The sequence below is a fragment of the Apis cerana genome, linkage group LG1 (genome assembly GCF_029169275.1).
Source record: "Apis cerana isolate GH-2021 linkage group LG1, AcerK_1.0, whole genome shotgun sequence".
Classification (NCBI taxonomy): Eukaryota; Metazoa; Arthropoda; class Insecta; order Hymenoptera; family Apidae; genus Apis; species Apis cerana.
The window spans coordinates 5,325,052-5,349,436 of NC_083852.1; the positions used below are offsets into that span (position 1 = coordinate 5,325,052).

The window sequence follows — 24,385 nt, forward strand, 5'->3', positions numbered from 1 at the left end:
TCAAATCAAACATAACATCGATTTTAATCTAACTTTACTTATCCCTCTATCACATTCCATCATTTTTCCATCAAATTTTATCGAATATTTTACATCTAAAGAATATTTATCAATCAGGTATCATCGCCTATCACCAAATACACGGAGCTAGAGCCAGCACTCTGTCAGGAGTTAAAAAAAATTGTGGAGGCCGTCATAGTTCCAGGAAAAGGATTACTAGCTTGTGATGAGTCTCCTGCATCTTTGCAAAAGCGATTCGATGAGCTCGGTGTGGAAAATACCGAAACTAATCGGCGCAATTATCGACAAATGTTATTCTCAGCTGATAAGGTCATTATACTATAATTTGCAACTTTTATTTATCTGAAATTATTATAGACGATATACCGCGAATTATAGCACTGATGAAATGAAAAAAGGCCAACGCTTCTTAAGAAACTATCATTAATCTCTTAAGAATCTTCAATGACTTGGATGAGTTGAAATCACGAATCATTGTCACAAACTGAAACTCTGACGCGCTCGTATTTGCATTTTTCTCATCGCAGTCTGAATTTTCAAAATGCATAAGTGGTGTTATTCTGCATCATGAGACAATTTATGAAAAAACGGCTGATGGCATCGACATGATCGAACTGTTACGTCAAAGGAATGTCATGCCCGGTATTAAGGTCGACAAGGGATTGGTCCCTCTTTTTGGCGCGAAAAACGAAAATACTACGGAAGGTCTGGACAATTTGCAAGAAAGATGCATTCAGTATAAGAGAGACGGCTGCCATTTTGCTAAATGGAGATGCACATTCAGCATCACGGAGACCACGCCGTCTCAGTTGGCCATGGTTACGAATGCGGATATCCTCGCAAGGTTTATAATTCATAAATTATATTATTCGGGGAAACAATAGATAAATTTCAAGAATGCAAATTACTTTTTTCTTCTATAATTTCTTCTGAAGAAAAATCATAAAAAGTTATTGAAATCGCAAGTTTCAGGAAGCACACTTTTTTTTTCTTTTTAGTTTAAGAAAATGAGATAAATTGCAATTATATTTTTGAAATTAGAAGGGATAAATTAAAATACAAGAACGTAAAGACATTGTGTAGTTCTTTAATTTATGTTCTCTCTAACCTAATCTAATCCATAATGAATGTTATATAGATTACACATAGATCATAGTAAGGTCAATATAATTTACATCAGTTATGTTAAGGAGATTGAATATAGAGAGCTTTAAAAATAGTATCAACTTTTATTTCTATTATTACTTTTTTAGTATAGTTTATGTTCTGAACATTTTTTCAATATAAAATGTATTCAAAAATTACTGATTAATTTAAAAACAGTATCAATGATTATATTGCCAAACGAAAAATTTCCATCGTGCACTTTGAGTTGTTTATTGCTATTTGCATGTAAAAAGAAAGTATAAAATTTTATCATGTCATTGATAAAACTTTATAATTGTCAATTTTTAAGTGATACAATATAATCAAACTATTATATATAAATTACCCATTTATCGGTAACTCGATATATTTTTATTATATAATTTTGCAACAAACATGTTTTATATCGAATTATATTTAATAATCGAATTTATTTCAACACGATAAATTTCAATTGCGTAATATGTAAAACTTTTAAATTTGTTACAATAATATAACTGAACAATTAATTTTTATATAGATACGCCACTATATGTCAGAGTGCACGAATAGTACCCATAATAGAACCAGAAATATTAAGCCCCGGTGACCATGGAATAAATAAAGCATTAGAAGTTCATGAAGAAGTATTATCTATCGTAATGCGTGCTTTACAACAACATCGAGTTTACCTCGAAGGTTTGATATTGAAATCTGCGATGGTTTTGTCAGGAAAGAAAGAAGAACTTAATTGTACACCGCAGGTATAACGATTCATTTTATTCCTTCAAACAATTTTACTTCTTTTCTTTTTTTCATAACTTAAGATTTTATTTTTATTAGCGAAATTATTAATTTAATTCGATATTATTTCTCAATAAAAAAGAAGATTTTTATAAAATATACGATATTTTTTCATCATTAAATTATTAAAAATTTACAGATCGTGGCTGAACATACGGTATTAGCTTTACAAAGAACAGTACCACCAGCGGTGCCAGCTGTCATATTTCTAAGTGGTGGTCAAACGGATGAAGATTCTGTGATAAATTTAAATGCTATTGCAAATTACGAAGGGAAAAAACCTTGGCAATTGACGTATTGTTATGGGCGTGCCTTACAAGTACATTATATTCTAATCCATCATCAAAATTATAAATGTTATTTTAATTTAATGCACGTATAAAGATATGAAATTTATTTCAATTTTGTTTGTTTTAAAGAACGAAGTAATGAAGATTTGGAAAGGAAATGCTGGAAAAGTACCTGAAGCTCAAGCTCTGCTTTTGAAAAAAGTAAAACTTGCCTCCCAGGCTTCATTAGGACAATTAGAAATGGAAAACAGCGTGTGCACTAAATAATCCTCTGGTTATTAACCATCTTACAAATATTTGATTAAAAGACACCAATTACATATATACCTGTATAAATGAATATTGTAATCTGTATAACGAATGTTATGTAATACTTATTTCCAATTTTTAATTATGCATTATGCAACTCAACGATATCAAATACATACGATTGTATATTGATTCTCTCGAATATCTTCGATGCAATCGATTTCAACGAATTCATCAAGATCATTACCAAGTCATGATGAGATGACATCTTACATTATTATCAATGAATTTTATCACGTAAATGATAAAGAATATTTCAACGAACATTTTATCATAAGGATACGTCAACCTTTATAGTGAAATGATGGTATGAGTAAATTCGGCGAATGTCATACAAGGTGCCCTTGATTGACCTCTAAAACAGGGATTCTCAATTGGAGGCTTCTGCGATAATACGTGAGAGTTGGATCGTACGTTACTCGAAAATTTACCTCACTAGTGGTCGATACAGCGTCATTTCCATGGATCCCCACCAACCACGTTCTCTTATTCTTCTAGGCATTATAGACCGAATCATCAACACATGTGCTCGACACTGTCGTAACTATAGAGCATTTATTCAATGCGACTTAATAAACTTATATTCGATTCATTATTTTGATTAAAAAATATAATGTAATATAAAAAATAAATATAAATATATTATACAAGAATACATAATATTTTAATTTATTTATTGAATGGATATCATGCGCACATATGCTTTAATTGATATATAAAATTAATATAAATATAATATTTAATATTTTATATATAATTTACTTTTGTAATGTGTATTAATTTGTTATTATTAGAAGATGTTACAAAATATAATGAAAGTATTTCATTATTTCAAATTGAAACGTATTATCGTTAGTTTGTAGAAATAATTTAATTTTAGACATCTATTGTATAAGTATTTGTCTAATTTTAAATTTAATACGTATTTGTACAACCTATAGTAATAATATTCAAACATTTGTCAAAAGAAATAAATGAAATTTTCTGACATGTAAAATTACGTCAAATATAATTGTTCCTGTATATAATACGAAAAATAACATTTATAAAAGAAATATTTTTATCAATGAATTATCCGTGAAGTTTAATTCTATATTTACGTTATTTATGTCGTTTATAAAAATGATCATTCAAATAAAAGTTGAGAATCGTTGCAATTATATGAGAGTGCGCTTGCGCCACTTATTCTGTATCAGACTTTGAAACCAATGAATAGCCTAGTCTTACCTCAGTCACTTTCCAACCAGCAAATCGTACGATTTACGTATACGCGTTTCGAGCTAGAAATCATCTCATCGATATAAGGTAAGTTATGTTTATATGTGTTTTTGAATAAATAATTCAAGTTGAAAATTGAAGTGAAAAGTGCTACGCATTTATACTGAATTTCATTTATTGTTTCATGCCGGGAAATTGATATGAAAATTGATGTTTGACCTACAATGGGATTCGACCTTGACTGACATTTGGTCGACACCCAGTGTATCTTAAAATAATATCATTTTACATAATTACAATATTTTATATTTTTTATTCAAATTTTTAAAAAGTTGCTATCTTAAATTTATAAACATTCATATATACATATTAAGCTATATATATATATATATATATATATATATATATATTTTTACATTTGATATTTGTATATATATATATATATATATATATATATATTTATACATATTGTTTTATAAATTCTAATTAGATTTATAACTTAAGTTATTATTATATTAAGTAATGTTATTTAATGATATTTAAATAAAAACTATATATTTCTAATTATATTTTTATTATTTTCTATTAAATTTAATTAAATTTTATTTATATAAAAAAATTTTCTTAATTTTAATCTTTAAGTATATTAATCTAATATTATTCAAAACATGAATTATCAGGAATAAATAAATGAATATAGGAAAAAGCTATTTTCATTTAATTATAATTTTCACGTGATTCTTAAGTATAATAAGTCTCGTAAAAAATACTTTAAGATGCACATATTTTGTGTTCAATATCGATAAAAATATATTTTAAAATTTAATAATATTAAATTTACATTTAAAAATATTTTACATGTAATAGTATTATTAATGAATAATTAAAATTTAAAAATTCAATTATTGGAGTAAGTTTTTTCATGTTAAATTATCAATATAACCTCTAAACCGATAATATATATCTATCATAAGAATAGAAATATTTATTTCTTTTTAATTATTGTTATCTTGTTATATAATATAATAAATAGAAAAAATATTGGAATTTAAAAATTCTTTTATTTATATTCTTCATTATAATTATATTCATATATAATTTACATATTGTATATGTATGTGATTTTTCATAGTTTTAAGTTAGTATATTTATTTGTTGTAAATCTTACATTCAAATTACATCTAACTTTGTATGATAGTTTTTCGATCTATTTCTGTTATTTCCAATGACAATCTAATTTGGTCGTTTCATTGAATAGAATTAATAATTATGATCAATGATATTTATAGGTTAGATAGAATTAGATTAGTTGTTTACAAGCATTGTTTAATTATGATGAAAACTTATGCAATTCGGCAATCTATATTGTACTGTATAATTTCTAGAAAGATTTTGATAGATAAAATATTATATGTGAAATAAAAAATTAGTAATAGTGACACGTGAGCTGTGACTCGAAATGCATCTACTGTGCACGTACACGAATATAATAATTATACACGTGTCAGTTTTTTTTTCATCATACAACGTTTCATCATACATTCTTTCGTCCCATAAATACGAATAATGCTTTGGCAAATAACCAGTTTCATCGTATAATTTTATACACATGTTTAGCGCCTTTCCATATCGAATTTTCTTTGTAACGTTTATTCTAATTCGCACATTCAAATCTACTTTGAATTGTAAGATGTATATATTCTTTTTCTATTGTGAAATATTCGGTTGAATTATTATATAAAAAAAAATGAATTTAATTCTATATATTATATTTTTACAAATATTTTAAGATTGATTATGATTCACATTTGATATATTTAAAAAAATTGATTAAACAACTTTCACTATTTACAATTAAGTTTTCACATATATTTATGAGAAATACTTTTGTAGAAATCGATAATAAATTATTTGATATGCGATTATTAATATTATTGTTATTAAAATAACCTATTGAATTAAAAAATCATCTATTTTATTGAATTTATTAAGTATATATATATATATATAAAACTTCACACATAATTGCACACTTGTATACAAATGTAATATTAAATAAATCATTCAGACATACATAATAATCACTGTATTAATAATTTGTAACTTTATTATAAATTGAAATACATATAACAAAATATATTAAATGTAATATTAACTTTAATAATTGTTATTTTATCCTAGTAACACACAACGAATTATTTCAACATTATTTTTTTTAAATTTTTTATTATTTTTACTATATTGTTTTATTTTTTATCATTTTTATTTTTTAATTATTAATATTTTTATAGATATTTTCATTATTTATTTTAAAACTTTTATATTTTTTAAAATAATAATCATAAAATTTTAATCTTATAATACATGTCATATAAACAACTCATTTATAATTAAATATTAGTATAAAAGAAGTATGAAAAAATAGAAAAATAATAAAGAAATCCCCTCAATCAAATATATCCAGTTAATCGTGATATAATAACTTTTTATTACATTTTATTACAATATTTTAAAAAATTTTTTTATTAAAAGAATTATAGATCGCGAAATATTAATTTTAATTAATTTTAAACAAATATATTAAAATAATTAGAAATTGTTTCATTAAAATTTTAATCAATCGCAAATATGTGATCTTAATCTTAATCTTTTAAACTTAATATCTCAAAAATACGTGAAAAGTACGTGATTCGAAGATACCCGAATATTACACATCACGTGTTAATATTTTCGACTAACGACGCATTACAGCGGCGTCACACACTCTGACGTCATGTTTCAATTAATTTTAAACACAGATCGAATAGTTGATTTTATGATAGTTTCTGTTTTCTCTCTCTTTCGACTCACTAATTGTCACTTTGTAATTTTAAAGACTCGAAAAGTACAGTAAGAACACACTTTACAGACTGCATTGCGCAGTGGTAGCCTGCAGATTCACGCCGACAATCACCGCCAGGTGCGCTTCGTTGTGACGTTTACCTCTTTTGAATACTACAAGTTAGACGAGAATGGACATGTCGCGCAGGCGTGCTTGTTTATCCGTTACCGATTAACCACAGCAAAATTTTGCGACGTTATTGACCGCCCGCCGACAAGTTAGGCTTGTTGCGCAGATGACTTTTTAGTGGCCGGGATTAGAAAATCCACGTTAAATGCATAAATTTTTCGTAAAACCGCGAAAAAACTTCGAATTTTCATTACAATTTAATGTAAAAAATTCTTTAATATCATTTGTTTTTCTCTTCAGAAGATATATAAGCTTGATGATTTAAATTCTATTTTTAGAATAGAAAATATGAAAATTTTTTACAAGTTATTATAGATAATACCATAAATAATATTATAGATAATATAATAAATAATATTATAGACATTTTATATCATCATTCATTCTCTATCATTCATTTATATGCACATAATTATATAGTTCATAATTATATAGCAAGTGCTGGAAATATTAGAGATGAAATTTTTTTTCTTATATTTGATATTTTAAATGATTATAAAATTAAATGAATAAAAATGATTAAAAATTCAAGCATCTTGCGCTAATATATCTTGACAATTATTCTCACGTATTAATCTCATATATTAATCATATTAATTAATCTTTAGAAAAATAATTTCTAAGCAAGCGCATATTTCTACTCGAATAATGAATATCTTTATATCGATAAGGATAATAATTAGATATTTTATTTCTAGCTAACCATGCAGTCAATCGAACAAAATTAATTTAATCAACTTATCGATCTCAAGAAATATATATTTTAGATAAAAAAAACGCGTCCTTAATTATTGGATTCAAATTTACACTGCACATCATTAATCTCCAAAGCGATTAAAGGGTTATATATTTCTGGTCTGATGAAGTTTCTGAGTGATTATATATTGATGGTTAGTCTACGAGATAACCAAGATAGCTTAGAGACAAGATAGCGGAGATACGGGTCAATGAATCGCAATTGATAACATAATAACAATACATGAGGGGCACTTTTTATCGAGAAACGAGATTGTATGTTCTTAATAATCCCACTATTTTTCTTTCATAAAGTTTTATCATGCTGTGCCTTGATAACGTAGAATTGTTATCAAAAATTATATTATCATTGAATCGATTATTGATCACGTGAAAAAATATTTAAAATATTGATGCGCAATTTTTTTTAAGTTTGTCAGAAATCATGGAAGAATTTTAATATCGCATTTTGAGTTAAGTTAAGTTAGATTATATAATATAACTACAGCATTGTATTTATTTCAGAATTAAATTTGATGCGTAGAATTTATGTTGGATATTATTGTGTTCAGAGAAAAATAAATTTTACGTAAATTATTTTGATTCTTTTTTATTCTCTACGATATTTATAATTAAAATTTTTTCATTTCAATTTGAAAAATATTATATAAAATATTCTAATTATTAAAAATAATTGTAATTATTATAAATTTAATTGTATTAAAAATTTTTCTGATTTTTTATTTCGATGAAAATTTTTAATGAACTAATATTATATCGAAATAATTTCATTAAGAACATTATAACCTATAAAGTACCAAAAATACATTTTAGATGTATTTGAGCTGTAACTTCTTAATTTGATACTATGGAAATTTCGAGTCACATTAATAGCTTAAACTTTTGTGTACTTATGCCAAGTGTGAAGAAACGAAATACATTTTAAGCAAGAATTGCGCTGCTATCACGTGCCTTCGAAATGTTATAGTTATTCAAGTCATTTCATTATCTATTCATAACTCGCACTAAACGATATGATGGTAACAATATTAAATGGCGATAGTTATTTTAAGTCGCGCGCGAAAAATAAATCAATCTAACAAACATAAAGAAGTGAAATGAAGAGAAAAATTGAAATATAGGGAAAAATATAGGGAAAAACATTCAAATTGTAAATATTTAAACATATAAAGTTAAAGGGAAAAAAAAATTTATAAATATTGATTTTCAATATATGCATTTTAAAATTTGATCTGAAATGGAAATTCCATGAATTTTATTAAATGTAATTATTAATTATTATTATTACATGGAGTTTAGTAACATTTTTGTCACGAGAAATTTGCTTTCATATTACATTCAAATTATTATTATCATAATTATTTTTCGAAAGAATATAAATAAATTGATTTTATATTTAGATTCAACTATTGCGCGATATGTGCCAATATTTAGTCTTTGTTTATTTGTATATCTATTCAATTTATAACTAGAAATGATATCAAATATATAGGTTAGAATCTGATTGGAAACTTTCGAAGATATTTCAAAATTAAAAAATAGATTTTTTTATTGATTTTAACTCAACAATATATATATTGAAAAATTTAAATGATACTTTAAATATAATAATTTTGAATATTTTACGATCAATTAATTTTTATTATCAAAATCATATATAGGTATGTATAATACTTTTTTCTTTAAAAAAAAACTTAAAATATACTTTTCAAATTTATTTCTAAATCTAGTAGAATTATCGTTATTTGACACATTTGTTATTGATTGATTATTTGAAATTTGCAATTTTTATTAGCGAAAATTAACTGAAATCGTAAAATAAATAATATTTAGAATTTTGATAAAAAACTTCTAATTGTAGATAAAATAAGTAAAGATATAAATAAAATAACTTCTTTATTAAATATTCTAATAAGCTTTTTATTCTGTGCGAATATATAAAGATTATATGAAATATAAGTATAAAAATAAATATTAATAAAAATGTCATTTCATATTGGAAAGAATTTTTGTATTATATTTATTATTAAAAATTGTTCATTATTAGTAAAATGTTGTCAATAAGTGAAAAAAATATTAAAATACAAAATAATTATTTTAATAAAAATAAATCTATTGTGTATTAAATTTTATCAATGAGCTAATTACGATAGAAAATTTCTAACCTTTAAATTGATAGATTTAATTCAGATATCTGATTTTGTAGAGTCTTTTGTAGAGTATTATTGAAATTAATTTTATTTCTATGTAAATCTATGAGGCTTACACAAAAATGAATAATAAAAGATGTATGTCGAACAAAAGGAGGTTATAAGAAAAGTTCTGAGCTGTGACTTAATTTGATAAATTTCAACAATGTACGATGTACGATGTACGATATACATATATATATATATAATACCTGTTAGATTGTTAGAAATTCGTTTCTAGTTCCAATAAAATTTTCAGGCTTTCTTTAACTCTGTTAAAGCAGCGGCTTTTTTATCATTTATACAACCAAAAAACTTTATCTACACGTCTCGTCGCCGTATTTTTCCTGAAGCGTGACTTTCATTTTCATGCATTCTTTAGAAGCTTTTTCCATTGCGTGTAAGTAAATTGTAAATGTTTTCTAAAATAAGGAGCGATTTCTATTACGTCGACTATTCAGAAACCGCTTTGAAAAAAATGAGAAGAGAAAAAAAAGTGTTCAAAAATTAAAAGTATTTCATTGTGATGATTATTCGTTTTCAATGAAAAAAATATTTTAATTTAATTTGCAGTAATTTGGCTTTAAATATCTTTTTAAATATGATCTTAATCTAATTTTTCAATAAAATATTTTAAAATATTTAGAATGTTATTAAAATGATTTTTTTAAATATATCAAATATTCATAATATTATATTTGGAAAACTATTTGAAAAACACAGAAGTTACAATAATTTTAAAAATTGTTTTTATTTTATTTTAAATTATTTATTTTTTTTTATTTTAAACTATTGGAATATCACTGTAGAATAAATTTTAATTTTTTAAAGTTAACTTTTTTCTTTAGTAACTTTTTTCATTAACATAATTTTATATAAAATATTTAATGTGATTGGACATTTTTATAACTAATTGTATTCAGTCATTAATATTTAAACAAATACAATGTACATAAAACAATGGTTTTTTATTTTTTTTTAGAATATTCTTCTTAGGATTTTGTAAACTTATCTCAATCTTTTTTTTATTTTTCAAATAAACTTCAAAAAGTTTCAATGAATTCCAAACTTTCCAAATTAATGAAATATTTATTCGATTTCATTATGTCTTTTAAAGTTAAAAAAATATTCTTTATGATAAAATATCTTTAATGTGAAATATTATAAAAAGGTAAAGTAAAAGATTATAGAAAAATTAATGAATTATTTGATATATTAGTATATAATTCTAATAAAAATAAATGTTAAATATTTTTTTGAAATTCTCTTTCATAATTGAAATAAAATATTAAAAAATATTATTAATATAAATTATAAATTATAGTTTTATATATATATATATATAATTATATATTATATATTATATATTTGGAAAAAAATTACAAAGGTATAATTGATTGCTGTATTGATGTTAATTCATACTAGATTAATGCTTTTATCTTGAGAATTGAAAATCAAAATAAATATCATTTTTTATAATATTAATTCATATTATAAAAGAAAAAGGAAATTTTCCTCTAATGATAAGAATTATATGATATCATAGATTTTTTTTAGACATTTATTCAATATTTATTATAATATATTGAGAATTATTTGTACAAATCATAATATCTCTTTCAAGGAAATCTGATATATTATTCAATCTAATATGAAACCAAAAAGAAACTTCATACGTATATGCAATACGTATATGATGATATTTAAAAATCACGTTCAAAAAAGGATTATCATTAATTAACCGATATTATATATAACATGATCAAGTTTGTTTCCTCGGAACTCGTTAACTAAACAATCGTAACATCATCCATGTAACTTTCCAACCATGCAACTTCCATTAGAGTTACCACTGCTTCATTTGGCTAATGAGTTGTCTAAATGATTCATCCACCCACGCATACGTGAAAATAGATTATTTATAGAATCCATTGATCTATCCACAGTAAATTTTGTTAAATCTCGATTTTCCACCAAAGTTAATCTCGAACAGAGCGTGTTCAGCCTCGACAAATTAGCGAAAACTCGATCGTGACTAGGGCAAAATTGCGATAATCAATCCTTGCATCGATCGCGGAATATTCGTTTTCCCTCGGTTTTACGTAATCGCTTCAGCGATCGGAGATTGCTCGAAATTGTAAATGGCGGGGGTCGTGACGAAGCGAACCGCGCCTCGATTATTCAACGGGAGAGTTCCTAGGAACGGATTATCCCTTTTTAGAACTTCCTATCGTACCGTACATCTTCGTACCGTAAGATGATATATCTTGGAAGAATCTCGTAGAAAATTTATCTTGGAGATGGATTGAAATTGAAAATTTATCTATCGGGTGGATTAAAATTTCATTCGTTCGAGATTAATCAAATTTGAAAAGTCATTCATTGATTGAAAGACTATTATAATACTTTATATGTCTACTAAAATTATTATCTTGTAATAATCGAAATATTTTATATCTATGAAATAGACAAAAATTTTTCCAATATTAATTTTATGATAATTGAAGAATTATTATTCAAGGATTATTAATATAATTTGACAATTTTACTGTTTTGGAACATAAAATTTTAATAGAAGAGGGATTATATTAAATTTTTTCTTTTTAACTTAGTATAATATATTTACCGCAATAGTGAATCTATAATATCCAAATATATAAAAGAATTTTGACTCTACTCTACTGTGGATTATTCATGGAGATATAAAGCACAGTCAAATATGCATTACAAGAATCTGATATATTTTTCAATAGAGTTACTAGAATCAAACAATCTCTATTTTAAATATTTGGGATATAATAATTTGAAAATCGTACATACTAATTAAAATAGAAAAAAAATATAAGTTCTGAGTGTCTTGAGTGTTAGTTACTCAGAATTTCAATTTCGGAAGTTGGCAAATTTGCAAATGAAGATCTGCAAGAGTGACTATCTCACACAAGTATACAACAATCCCACGCTCGTTAGCTGTACCGTACGCTTTGAAGGCGAAAGGAACGTCTACCCCAAACGGCGCATACAGGTTCCTTGCGTCCACCGATACCGATGTCTCAGGTCACGGATTCAGGGTGCGCAGGGGGATAATACAGGCGTGTAGCCTCGAGAACGTCTGCGCGTGCTGCATTGCGGCTAGCCCACTCCCTCGTTCCATGCTGCTATGGGCGGCAGGCTGTCGAGCGGATAAGGAAAGAGGCGGCTGAACAGTGGTTAGAAGTGGGATAGCGATATATCCACGAAATTGGAAAGGGTGGGGTTATAGTGAAAAAGCGAGACAGCTATGTGCGCACATAGAAAGAGAAAAACAACTATAGTCAATGAAAAGAAGGAGGATAGTTCGTGGATAAGACAGCGATGCCCATAGAAGTGAACTTTGTTGCAGATAGGACAAAGAAGATAATATGTACGGAGAAAGAAAAAAAGAGAAAGACAATTATACTTGATGGAAAAAAGAAGCGCAGTTGACTAGTATGTAGGGGAGGGACAATGTTAATAGAGGGAGCTTTGATCGAAGATGGGACAAAGAGGATGAATATAGGAATATAGGCAAACGTAAGAGATAGGGTTATGTACATATGCGTAGAAGGAAGATAGTGCGGAATTTGAAATTAGAGGATGACGGAGGTCGGGAAGCAAAGATAGAGAAAGAGGGAGAGTGTAGCAACTACCCCCCTGTTTTGCAGTTACGACACTGCACTGCAGCCAGGTACCCCTGCCGCCTCTTGGACGGGGCGAACTAGCCGGATAAAGCCAGTCGTCGTCTCGTGCTCGCACGAGACACGCGCTCCAACCACTGTTCGCTCTTCGACGTAAAGATGTAGTCGAATAGGCAAATTGGGTCCTCTCGGCTGGGCCCGACGGGACGTCCAACATCGTTTCGACAGCCGAGAACGCGTTGTGTCGCCAACGATTCGTTTACTTTTTTCGTCTTCTCCGGTCACTTTTACTCTCTTAAATATTTATAATCTCGTATCGGTATTGTCGGTGATATTAAGGGTGTAACAATTATTATATTCAAAACGTTGAAAAGATTGAAGAAAAAGAGGAACAAAAAATCGATTTTTTGAAAATTGAACAATATATATTTAGAGGACTGAATAATACCAAAGAGAACATATTTATTGCCGTTATTATTATTATTATCATTATTATTATTATTGGGATTATATTATATTTATTGCTCTTATATATACGTGTGACTGTAATACGAATCCGCGAAATCCGAAAATTTATTTGCGATCTGGATTGAACCAGGACAAGAATTATATGTTTAGGACAGGTAAGTGATTATGGGAGATTTAGATTGTGGAATTCATGAGATCACGATTTTCGAATATTTAATTGTTATGCAATTATATAAAATATATAAATTATATAGTTTATAATTTATTAAATTGATAATTTTTTAAATTTTGTAAATTGGTATTATTTTTCTTGAAAAGAATTAGTTTATAAAGTGAAAAAAATTATTTTATATTATGAAACATTCTGTAAATACGTATGTACACACTATTAACTTCACACTATTTCATTCCTCATAATGATTAATGAAAACTGATGTCTTCATTTTTAAATAAAAAGCTTTTTATTACCTTTAGATAGAGATATGATTAATATGATTATATTCTACATGCAATGTTCTCATGATAATCATCAATTTTTTAGATTATCAGACTTATTTAATTCAGAATTTATCAGCTGAGTGGATTTAATAAGCAACATCTTTTTAAAATTTTTCTTTTATCAAGTGCAAAAATATATAATCAATGATAAAAATTTTTATACATCATACATTTACTACATACATTAATTTAAATAATAAGCTATGTCATTAAAATTAATAAATATTGTTTTTAACGAATCTTTATGAATATAAATATATGAATATACATAGATTATAATAGGTTATATTATGCATATTTCATTATATTCTATATATATGTAAGTTTTCATTCAAATTAGAATTTTTTATTTAAGTGAATTCCTTTTTAAGATAATGTATAAAAAATTTTATGCGTGATTATAGTTTTATTCGTAGATTTTAAAAATATATTTTTTGTCTTTATTTATTAAAATTCTTAATATAAGTTTTGCTTTGCAAATTAGCCAATTTCGATTCTAATCTGATCTGAGAATTATTATTGTAAATAAATACATAGATATGCTTTGTTATTTCTCAATTATATTATAACAACAAATAACGACTTTTTATTATTTTGTTAATCTTTATTATTATATACCTAATCCATACAATTTATATTAAACGTTATAATTTATAAAAATTAATAACATAAAAAAATATATAGTAATCTAAAACTATAACAAGATACTATTCTTTTTATTCTAAAAACTATAATTCTATTTTTAATTAAAATATTCCCTTTAGTATTTCGAAATATACATGAAAATTGAAGTTTATATTATTTTGTAACATTTATAAGAAAAAATAAAAGATATTGATCTATAAAAAATATATAATAGTTTTTAATCCATTTTAAAAATTAGAAGATTTACAAAACTCAAAATATTTCAATATAATCTTAAAAAATGAGAAAGTGTTAGATATTTTAATAGAGAAACTAATATATTATTGAATATTTATATTTTAATTCGATAAAAATCTATATTCTATTCGTCACAGTGAAATCATATGCTATTTGAAATCATTTCTATTGAAAACACTATTAATTTCGTATCAGTTTAGCAAAATTGTTATTGTTATTGTGATTATTAATGATATGATAGAAATTGTTAGAAATCAGCATTATATAAAGTATATGATTTCAAGAAAATCATATTGCTGCTTTATACATAGGATAAATTGATTTTATTCAAGACCAAGATGGTAGGGAGAAGTAAAGGTAGCAACAAAGAACTCAATGTTGGCTGTTGTGTACCGTTTTATCGATTTTAATTTTCTTTCTTGTGCGATCCGTCTCTCGTTTTTCTTTCTCTTTTTTTTCATTTTTTCTCTTTTCACTGTCTTTTTCTTTTTTTTCTTTCTTTAAATATGATGTTCTATAGTGCGGATTTTTAGAAAACCTGTTAAATTAATTGAATCTTGATCTCTTTATTGGAAAAAAAAGGGAATCAAGATTTAGATAAGATAATTTTTTGTAAATCATTTTTAGAATTCTCGTTTAAAATTTTCAGTTCAGTACATCGTTTTTATTAGATTCTGAGTTTATTTATTTTAATAATACAATTTCTATTTAACTTTTTTTCCATTTAGCATTATTGAAATTATGCATTATTCATTTAAAATTTCTGAATTTTTAATTTTTAAATTTATAATTTTATAATTATCATTTGAAATTTCATTAATTTTTAAGTTATATTATATACTAATAATTAATTTAAAAATAATTAATTAATAAAAAAGAAAAATAATAACTTTAAAAAAAATTTTAAAAAGATATTTCCTATTTATGTATATATCTTTTTTGAGAGATTTAAAAAAAGATAGTATTGTAACTCAGTATAATGTAAAAAGAAGAAAAAAATCGATTTACGATATCGATAATCTGTTAATTGAGATTGTAATATTGTTATGTTAATTTGTGTACGCGCGCGCGACGCTTGTTTACGACGTCTATTGAATGGAGACTCATTGTAGTCGTTTTATCGATCTTTAACTCACGTCTGCATCATTTAGTTTATATCTTTACGTGGGATGGTAAGGATATTCTGAAAGAAAAAAAGTTCTGTTTTAGAATTGGAGCAAAAAGACATTATTTTGCACAGTTATAAAAAATAATATAATGATAGTATACACAAGACTAAGTTTAATTTTTTGTATCCATTATTTAGTTCAAAGAATAATTGTTTTTGTTTTTTGTTATTAAATGAAAGTAGAGTATATATTTTTAATTTTCATCCTTATAAAAAAAGTAATTAAATTTAAACAAAAAATCAAACTTATTAATTTAAGATTTTATAAATTTATTAAATAATATTTCTAAAAAATATTTTTTTTTAATATCAATAAAAATATATAAATAAATTCAAACATATCAATAAAAATATTTTAATAATTATTAATGATAATAAAATTCGTGAATTTTCTAGAATTCATTATCAATATAATATTTTTTGCAATATATTAATTCCCTAAAGTCAAGAATAATCAAATCAATTTATAATAATAATTCTATGTAAGATACACGTCTAAAGATTCACGACTTATCTTATTGTATAACATTTAATCCTTTTATTCTATATTTTATCTCGTATCATACTGTGACGTTTTAATTTCGATATATTATTTTTATCTTAATTTAAGAAAGCTAATTAAATATTTGATTTATTTTTTTCCAACTATTTCTATAAATATTTCTATAAATATTTTCTAAAAAATTCAAATTCCATCATCATACCCAATCTAGAAATTTTTATTATTTTTAGACTTACTATTCAATAATCGTTAAGAACTTCCAAATCCAAAAAGTCAGGAACATGATATTTTGACTTATAAAAATTTCCTTCAATTTTAATGTTATTTTTATTTTATCAACAAGCATTCAATAGAGCGCAGTTTTATTCCTTTTATCGCAATTTTCACAGTTGCAACAATTAATGCAAGAACTTCAATATGGATCTACAAACATTCGTTGATTAAATATATAAAATATTCACATTTTTTTTATTGCATTTGTATGATTTTTTTCAACTTAAAGATTACAAAAAGAAGTACAAAAGACAGTTTCACTACGATAAGATGTATATCAAATTAATTCTTTTATTTCAATCTTGATTAATATGTCGTACCATAAACTAATAAATTTAAAATCAAAAAACTACTTTTAGCGAATCCCATTTATGGACGACCACCTATCCATTCTTCGTGACAATTTTTGCGAACTTCTCCATTCGCCTGTCCTCGCAAATTTATTCCTTAGACACTATCTTTTCTAGATAGAGATTAATGTTCAACATATTGCGTTACGTCTTAGTGAAATAAATGGTTCACTATTTCGTCGCTAGAGTATTTTGTTAGTGAACTAATATTAAGTTATTGGTTGCTTTTAGTTTTGTTGTTCAAGAATATTAATCATTTTTAGAGTGTTTTTATAATATTTTATATTAAGATAGATAATTTAAAATGGACAATTTACTTTATTGGAGATTTAGGTACGACGATTATATAGTAATATTATATTATAATATATTTAATATATTTACTAATTAAATAATAGTATGCAGAGATTTTAAATTTAGCTTGATTATTTATATTATATAAAATATTGTAAAAAATTCATAAATAGTTTTTCTAATATTTATTTTGAATTATATATTTATGTAATTAATTTTATTACATAACCTATTAATATTTTAATGAACGATTGAAAAGTGTTTTTTACTTCTTTGTGTCATTGCAAGAATGATACATTGAATAAAATAATTATATTGAAAACATAAAAATAAATGTATTCTTAGATTATTTTATATAATTTATAATATACTAAAAAGTAAAAAATAATTATTAAATAAAAATAATTATGAAATATATTATAACAATTTATTTTTAAATTTATTTCAATTTAAAAATAATTATTTATCTTATGTTTTTTATTATATTTAATCATGAAGTTAACCTCAGATAAAAATTATCGATTTATAGATTTATGAAAATCTGTAATTGAATTGAATATTTTCAAATTAGTCACTATAGAGAAAGAAAATAGTTGTTGAAATAGCTATTACTTTTTTTTAAAAATATTCTAATATAAATCTGTGAAATATATAAATCTGTGTAAATAATAATGTTTCACATGATTTTAGATTGAAAGTGTAATTAAAATATAATAGCAGATAGTGTTATAAATAGTTGCAAAGATTTACAAATCAACCTCATTTCGAAAAATAGAAAAAATGATTTCTTTAAAAATGATTATCTATAAAGCAAACATTTTACGATGGAATATTATTTTAATACGAGCTATGGTACGGATTAAATTTGATCTAATTATAACGAAAGCAATTATCGAGACGATGATTTTAGAATTTATAATATTTATTTTTATCATTGATTTAAAAGGATGTTATTTAGAGATTTATATTATAAGTGTATTTATTACACCACCAAATATATATATATAAATTGTTAATGAATTTATACTAAAAAGAATATTTGAAAAAAGAAAAGAATATTTAAAGATCTTATTATTGTTTTTGACATAAGATTAACCAGAGAGAATTAATGAGAAATAATTGAAAATTAATTTATTATAAAGATTTAACCTATAATTATGAACTTAATCGTTCAAATCCAATATGATTAATCAAAATGTATTATGAAATTCCTTAATATAATATTAAATGACATACGATGATTTTTCTCTCAATTAGTTACGAATATATCGGTCTATTCAATTCAAAGTGATAGAACGAATGAAAGCGTAGAAATAGGTCAGACTAACGTTTTCTTTTTATGAAATATTGACATTAATGGGCCATTGTGAAATTCAATTACGCCACAGAAACCTTAGTGGACATTTGATATTTCATGTGCACAATATCTGCGCATCGAAAGACTTATTTTAAAAGACGAAAGCATTCTAGGAAAAGTTTTTGCACTTAAAATTCTACCTCTTTTTTTACCGAATTTAATAAATAATATGCTTTTATGAAAAGATTATAATTGAAAGATATATAGTTTTTTTTATTATTTTTTTATCATATTTTTTATTATATTATTTAGCTATAAAACCTATATATATATACTGTATACAATTTATTAATCCTCTTTTAATTTTTTTCAAAAATAATAAGTTTTAACATTTTTCTTTAAAGAGAATTCCTATCTGTTGAATTCCTATTAGTCATGTTATTACAATTTACTATTAATTATGTTCTAAATAGAACAAAGTTTTTCTCTTTTTTTCTTTACATTTCATTATTCTGATTTATTAATTAAAATTTTTATCATTTGATCTTCTTTATAAAGAAAAATTATTTAATTCCTTTTTTCGAAAGACTGATATTTCTTGAATGAATTTTTTTCGAAAATTTCTTTTTTTAATATGGAACATATTTTGTAGACAATGGCTGCAGAAAAGTATGATAAACTCACACCTGAGTTGAAACAAGAATTGAAGAGCATCGCCCAGCAAATTGTTGCGCCCGGAAAAGGAATCCTCGCTGCCGATGAATCAACCGCAACAATCGGCAAGCGTCTAAAAGACATCAATGTTGAAAATACTGAGGACAATCGCAGAGCATACAGACAACTTCTTTTTACCAGCGCTAAAGTACAATTTTTTTTTATTATATAATATCTTGCAAAAAATCCTGTTCAAATCAGAAAATTAATTAAATATTTAGGCAAAAAGAAAAGCAATTATTTAATAATTAAAGTCCAATATGTATCTTTATTGTATTATTACTCCTTTTATTATTGTATCCAAATGCAATTCTAAAATCAGTTATTACTGTTAAATTTTTATTTGATAGAACATCCAATTATTTAAAAATAATATCTCCTAATAATAATTCTAATAATTTTTTCATCTTTTCAAAGGATGCCATCAGCCAGCATATATCTGGTGTTATTCTATTCCACGAGACCTTGTACCAGAAGGCCGATGATGGAACACCATTCGTCGAATTGTTGAAACAACGTAATATCTTGCCAGGTATCAAGGTTGACACAGGTGTAGTAACATTATTTGGTACCGAGGAAGAAACCACTACGCAGGGTCTCGACAATCTTCAAGCTCGTTGTATTCAATACAAGAAAGATGGATGTCAATTCGCCAAATGGAGATGCGTGCTGAAAATCAGAAAGGATTGTCCCAGCAAATTGGCCATTTTGGAAAATGCCAATGTTTTGGCTCGTTACGCTTCTATTTGTCAAAGTGCTAGGATTGTGCCAATCGTCGAGCCTGAGATTTTACCTGATGGTGATCATGATCTTGCCCGTTGCCAACAAGTCACGGAAGAAGTACTGGCCGCCGTGTACAAGGTGAGAGAAAAAGTGCACATTGAGCTCGTTTCACGCAAAGATATTGATCTCTTGCACAGAAATTTGTACAAATAATAGTATAATAACAATTATCTACAATAATAAGTTATACAATACAATATTTTAGATTTACTTATAATTGTTTGATTGGAATGGAAGAAATTTCATAAGTAAAATAAAATATTCAGTTATAAAGCAGTATCAATTATATTATATATAAATTCCAAAACATAAATATACTTCTTGTTTATTTGAAACAAAAATTTGAATTTTCCAATGTAACATAGTTCCATATTTTTCCTAAAAATGAGAATACAATACTTATAAAGAATTTTTTTTATAGGCACTCAGTGATCATCATGTGTATCTTGAGGGAACTCTTTTGAAACCGAACATGGTAACACCAGGACAGAGTTGTCCAAATAAAGCATCACCTCAGGAAATCGCAGCAGCTACTGTGACCGCTTTATTGCGTACCGTTCCACCTGCAGTACCTGGAATTACCTTCCTCAGTGGCGGTCAATCAGAAGAGGAGGCATCTGTGAATTTGGATGCTATTAATAAGTTCCCCGCGAACAAACCTTGGGCTTTGACCTTCAGCTATGGCCGTGCTCTTCAAGCTTCCGTGCTTCGCGCATGGGGAGGCAAGAAGGAACAAATTAGTGCTGGTCAGGAAGAGCTTATCAAGAGGGCTAAGGTAATTTTAAGGCTAAGTGTTTTTATTTTAAATTTTCTTCATGTATTATGATATAAATAACAAATTTTCTTTTTTTTTTTACAATTGTAGCTAAATTTTTTTAAATTTAATAATTTTCTATTTTAATTTTTTTTAGTATAGTTTTTTGAATAAAATTTTAATAAAATATTTTATTTATATAAATTATTTATATATATGGATTTGGATAATTTTTCTTTTTTTCTATCATTTCTTTAATCTTATTTCTATAATCTTGGATGTTTTACTATTAGAAACTTTTTCTTTCATTTTTATATAATTATTTGTATTCTTATGTATTTTTAGCTTTTTCCTATTTCATTTTATTTAAATTTATTTATTATAATTTTACATAATTCTTATTTATTTTTTATTTTTATTTTTTTAATATCTCTTTTTTGCATGTATATACATTAAATGATTGTTTAGGCAAATGGTCTAGCCAGCATAGGCAAATATAAAGCTGGAAGTATTACTGGCAAAGCTGCACATGATGTTCTCTTTATAACATCCCATTTTTATTAAATTCCTTTCTTCCTTTCCAAAAAACATTTCCATAGTAAGTGTCATACACTAGTTTTGCATTTATTTCTTTTATTCACTTATATTGTACATAAATATACTAACAATATAATAAAATACTTACTTGATACTAATTATAATTAACAAACTGTAGTTTCTTGTTAATAATAAATTTGTAATTATATTTTTAATTTTTTAGGCTAACAGCGAATCGGCACTCGGCAAATATAGCGGTGGTGTAATGGGAGCTGCTGGCAATGCTACGCTTTTCGTCGCGAATCACGCGTACTAAAATAATCATTAAAATATTGATAAGGGTTAGATAATTAGATCAAACATTGTCAACGTCGATTACCGATATAAAAACATAACTATCAACAGTGAAGATGGGAAACAATTAAAGAAAGACTTAAGAAAAATGCTCGAAAAATGCTCGAAACATAGAACACAGCGTCTGTATAATTGTATATTTCAGAAGGAAAAATTTAAATTTAAAAATCGAATGGATTCAATTTTAATCTATTGCGGAAAATTTATATGTTTATACGTGTTTTTTAAAATTATATTTTAATGATCGAAATGAATTTTAACGATGATTTTTAATCGAGTATTATACAGAAGCTGAGAAATAACTTATGTTTTGAGATAAATTTTAACACTCAGGATTATTATAAACAAGCGATCATAGTTGATTCTCTTCGTCGATTGTCGTGTTTCTATAAACAAGCGAAAAAAACTATTCTTCGTCAAAATTATCATTATTGCTTTTACGCTTCCTGTTCTTTTGCGCTATCTTTGATTTTCTCCTTTATTTTCATCAATATTATTGTATTCATTTTCTTTGGATGATACGATGAAGAATGTTTCACGCACCTTTTGTCACAGAATCGTTTGTTTTGAACATTACGACAATTTTCAAGAGAGATTTATTTGATCGATGTACATACGAACCTATCGAGTGAAATCAATTTGAAAAAGAGATGAAAATTCTTTATTTAGATCGTAAATAGATTTCGTGACATTCGAATTACACACGCGTTATTATATTCTGTAACACTACGACTAAAAAGAAACAGATATATTATATATATATTGTCAATGTCGTTATAATATTCTACGTGTATAAAAAGGAAAAAAAAAAAAAAGAAAAACAAAGTAAAAATACATATTAAATGTTGTTTGTTAGTAAATGAGTCGAATATTATGAAGTCGTAATATTATGTCATCTACTTATACAATATGTGTATCTTATATTATAGATATTTAAGTAACGTATTGAACTATCTCGTACATCGATGTTATATCTAATATTTTCATTGCAATCTAGGTCACCAAATACACTGTGGAGGGGAATTGCCGTGTCTTTTTATTTCAAACCTATCCTGAAACATATATTTTTGAAGTTATACTTCATGTACGTTAAAATATTAATTTTTTAAATTATTACAGACAAAATGTGATCGTTCAGAATTTTGTGACAAATATAATTTAGAAATTATACTTATTAAGTTATAAAAGTTATTAAATAAATAAATAAAGAAACAAAAAATAAAATAAAATAATAAATACATAAATAGTAGAATAAATTATTAAATACATAAATAAATGATTATGTAAATGAAAAAATAGATAAATAGATAAGTAGAATAAAATGGTAATATCAGTTTTAATTTACAAAAATATTGCAAGTACATAAATTATAAAAATAAAAAAATTGATAAATTATTTATCATTCCATTCCAAAAAAAATCATAGATATTTTAAACTTACAGCTTATAACTATAAATCGAAAATTAATAAAAATTTAAAAATTGATAAATTACTATTCATTATATTTAAAAAATTAATTTCGATATAATCAGCAAAGAACGTCTGTTTTCGTTGAATTTCGTGACGTTTACCATAATCTTATAAAAACGAGGCAGTCATTATTTGCCAATGAATTCGTATGACTAGATTAAAACAGTACTTTAATTAAATTTTTACCATAACGAAAAATTTTCAATCTTTTTTAAATTTTTATAACATTTATTATATTTATTATATATATATATTATATATTATACATGTACTTATTATTTAAATCCATAATTTAACAATAAAAATCTAAAAATTGTTAAATTATTAATTATTATGTTCAAAATATTAATTTTAATCGAATCGACTAAGTACGTACGTTTCCGCCGAACTTCGTAATATTCGCTTCGTCCTATAAATACACGCACGTCGCGAGAGAGCGACCATTTCGTATCGAACTTAGGGGACGTACGGATCGAAAATAAAATATTTTAACTAAATTTAATATTATTTTATAAATATTTAATATTGTTGTAATATATTATATGTAATTATTTTTTAATTGTTTTACTTATTCATCTTTTTTTGTACTTTTATTTATTAATATTATTTTTCATTTATTTGTTCATTTAATTTTTTATTTATTTTAGATTTATTAATTTATTTTAT

At 25.0% G+C, this 24,385-nt stretch overlaps 2 protein-coding genes and 1 long non-coding RNA gene across 8 annotated transcripts; 2 read left to right on the forward strand and 1 right to left on the reverse strand.

Moving 5' to 3' along the window:
* Positions 1 to 19,849, forward strand: LOC107994714 (fructose-bisphosphate aldolase-like). The gene is made up of 4 exons (XM_062079771.1): positions 1 to 865; positions 1,688 to 1,910; positions 2,090 to 2,269; positions 2,370 to 19,849. The coding sequence occupies exons 1-4, from the start codon at positions 627 to 629 to the stop codon at positions 2,505 to 2,507; spliced, it is 780 nt and encodes a 259-aa protein (XP_061935755.1). The 5' UTR covers positions 1 to 626; the 3' UTR covers positions 2,508 to 19,849.
* Positions 1,907 to 2,804, reverse strand: LOC133666724 (uncharacterized). Its single transcript, XR_009831243.1, has 2 exons — positions 2,669 to 2,804; positions 1,907 to 2,567 (listed from the first exon to the last, which is right to left on the reverse strand). It is a non-coding gene; the product is annotated as an uncharacterized LOC133666724 (long non-coding RNA).
* LOC107994885 (fructose-bisphosphate aldolase) lies at positions 3,443 to 23,272 on the forward strand. Of its 6 annotated transcripts, none has more exons than XM_017052014.3 (5): positions 3,443 to 3,854; positions 19,760 to 19,969; positions 20,239 to 20,682; positions 21,026 to 21,379; positions 22,119 to 23,272. In XM_017052014.3, the coding sequence occupies exons 2-5, from the start codon at positions 19,763 to 19,765 to the stop codon at positions 22,209 to 22,211; spliced, it is 1,098 nt and encodes a 365-aa protein (XP_016907503.1). In that variant the 5' UTR covers positions 3,443 to 3,854; positions 19,760 to 19,762; the 3' UTR covers positions 22,212 to 23,272. The 6 variants fall into 6 exon arrangements, with proteins under 6 accessions (XP_016907503.1, XP_061935670.1, XP_016907504.1 ...); XM_062079686.1 differs by having other exon boundaries at positions 3,712 to 3,854; positions 21,827 to 23,272; XM_017052015.2 differs by lacking the exon at positions 3,443 to 3,854 and adding an exon at positions 13,855 to 13,998.
* The last annotated feature ends 1,113 nt before the right edge of the window (positions 23,273 to 24,385 follow it).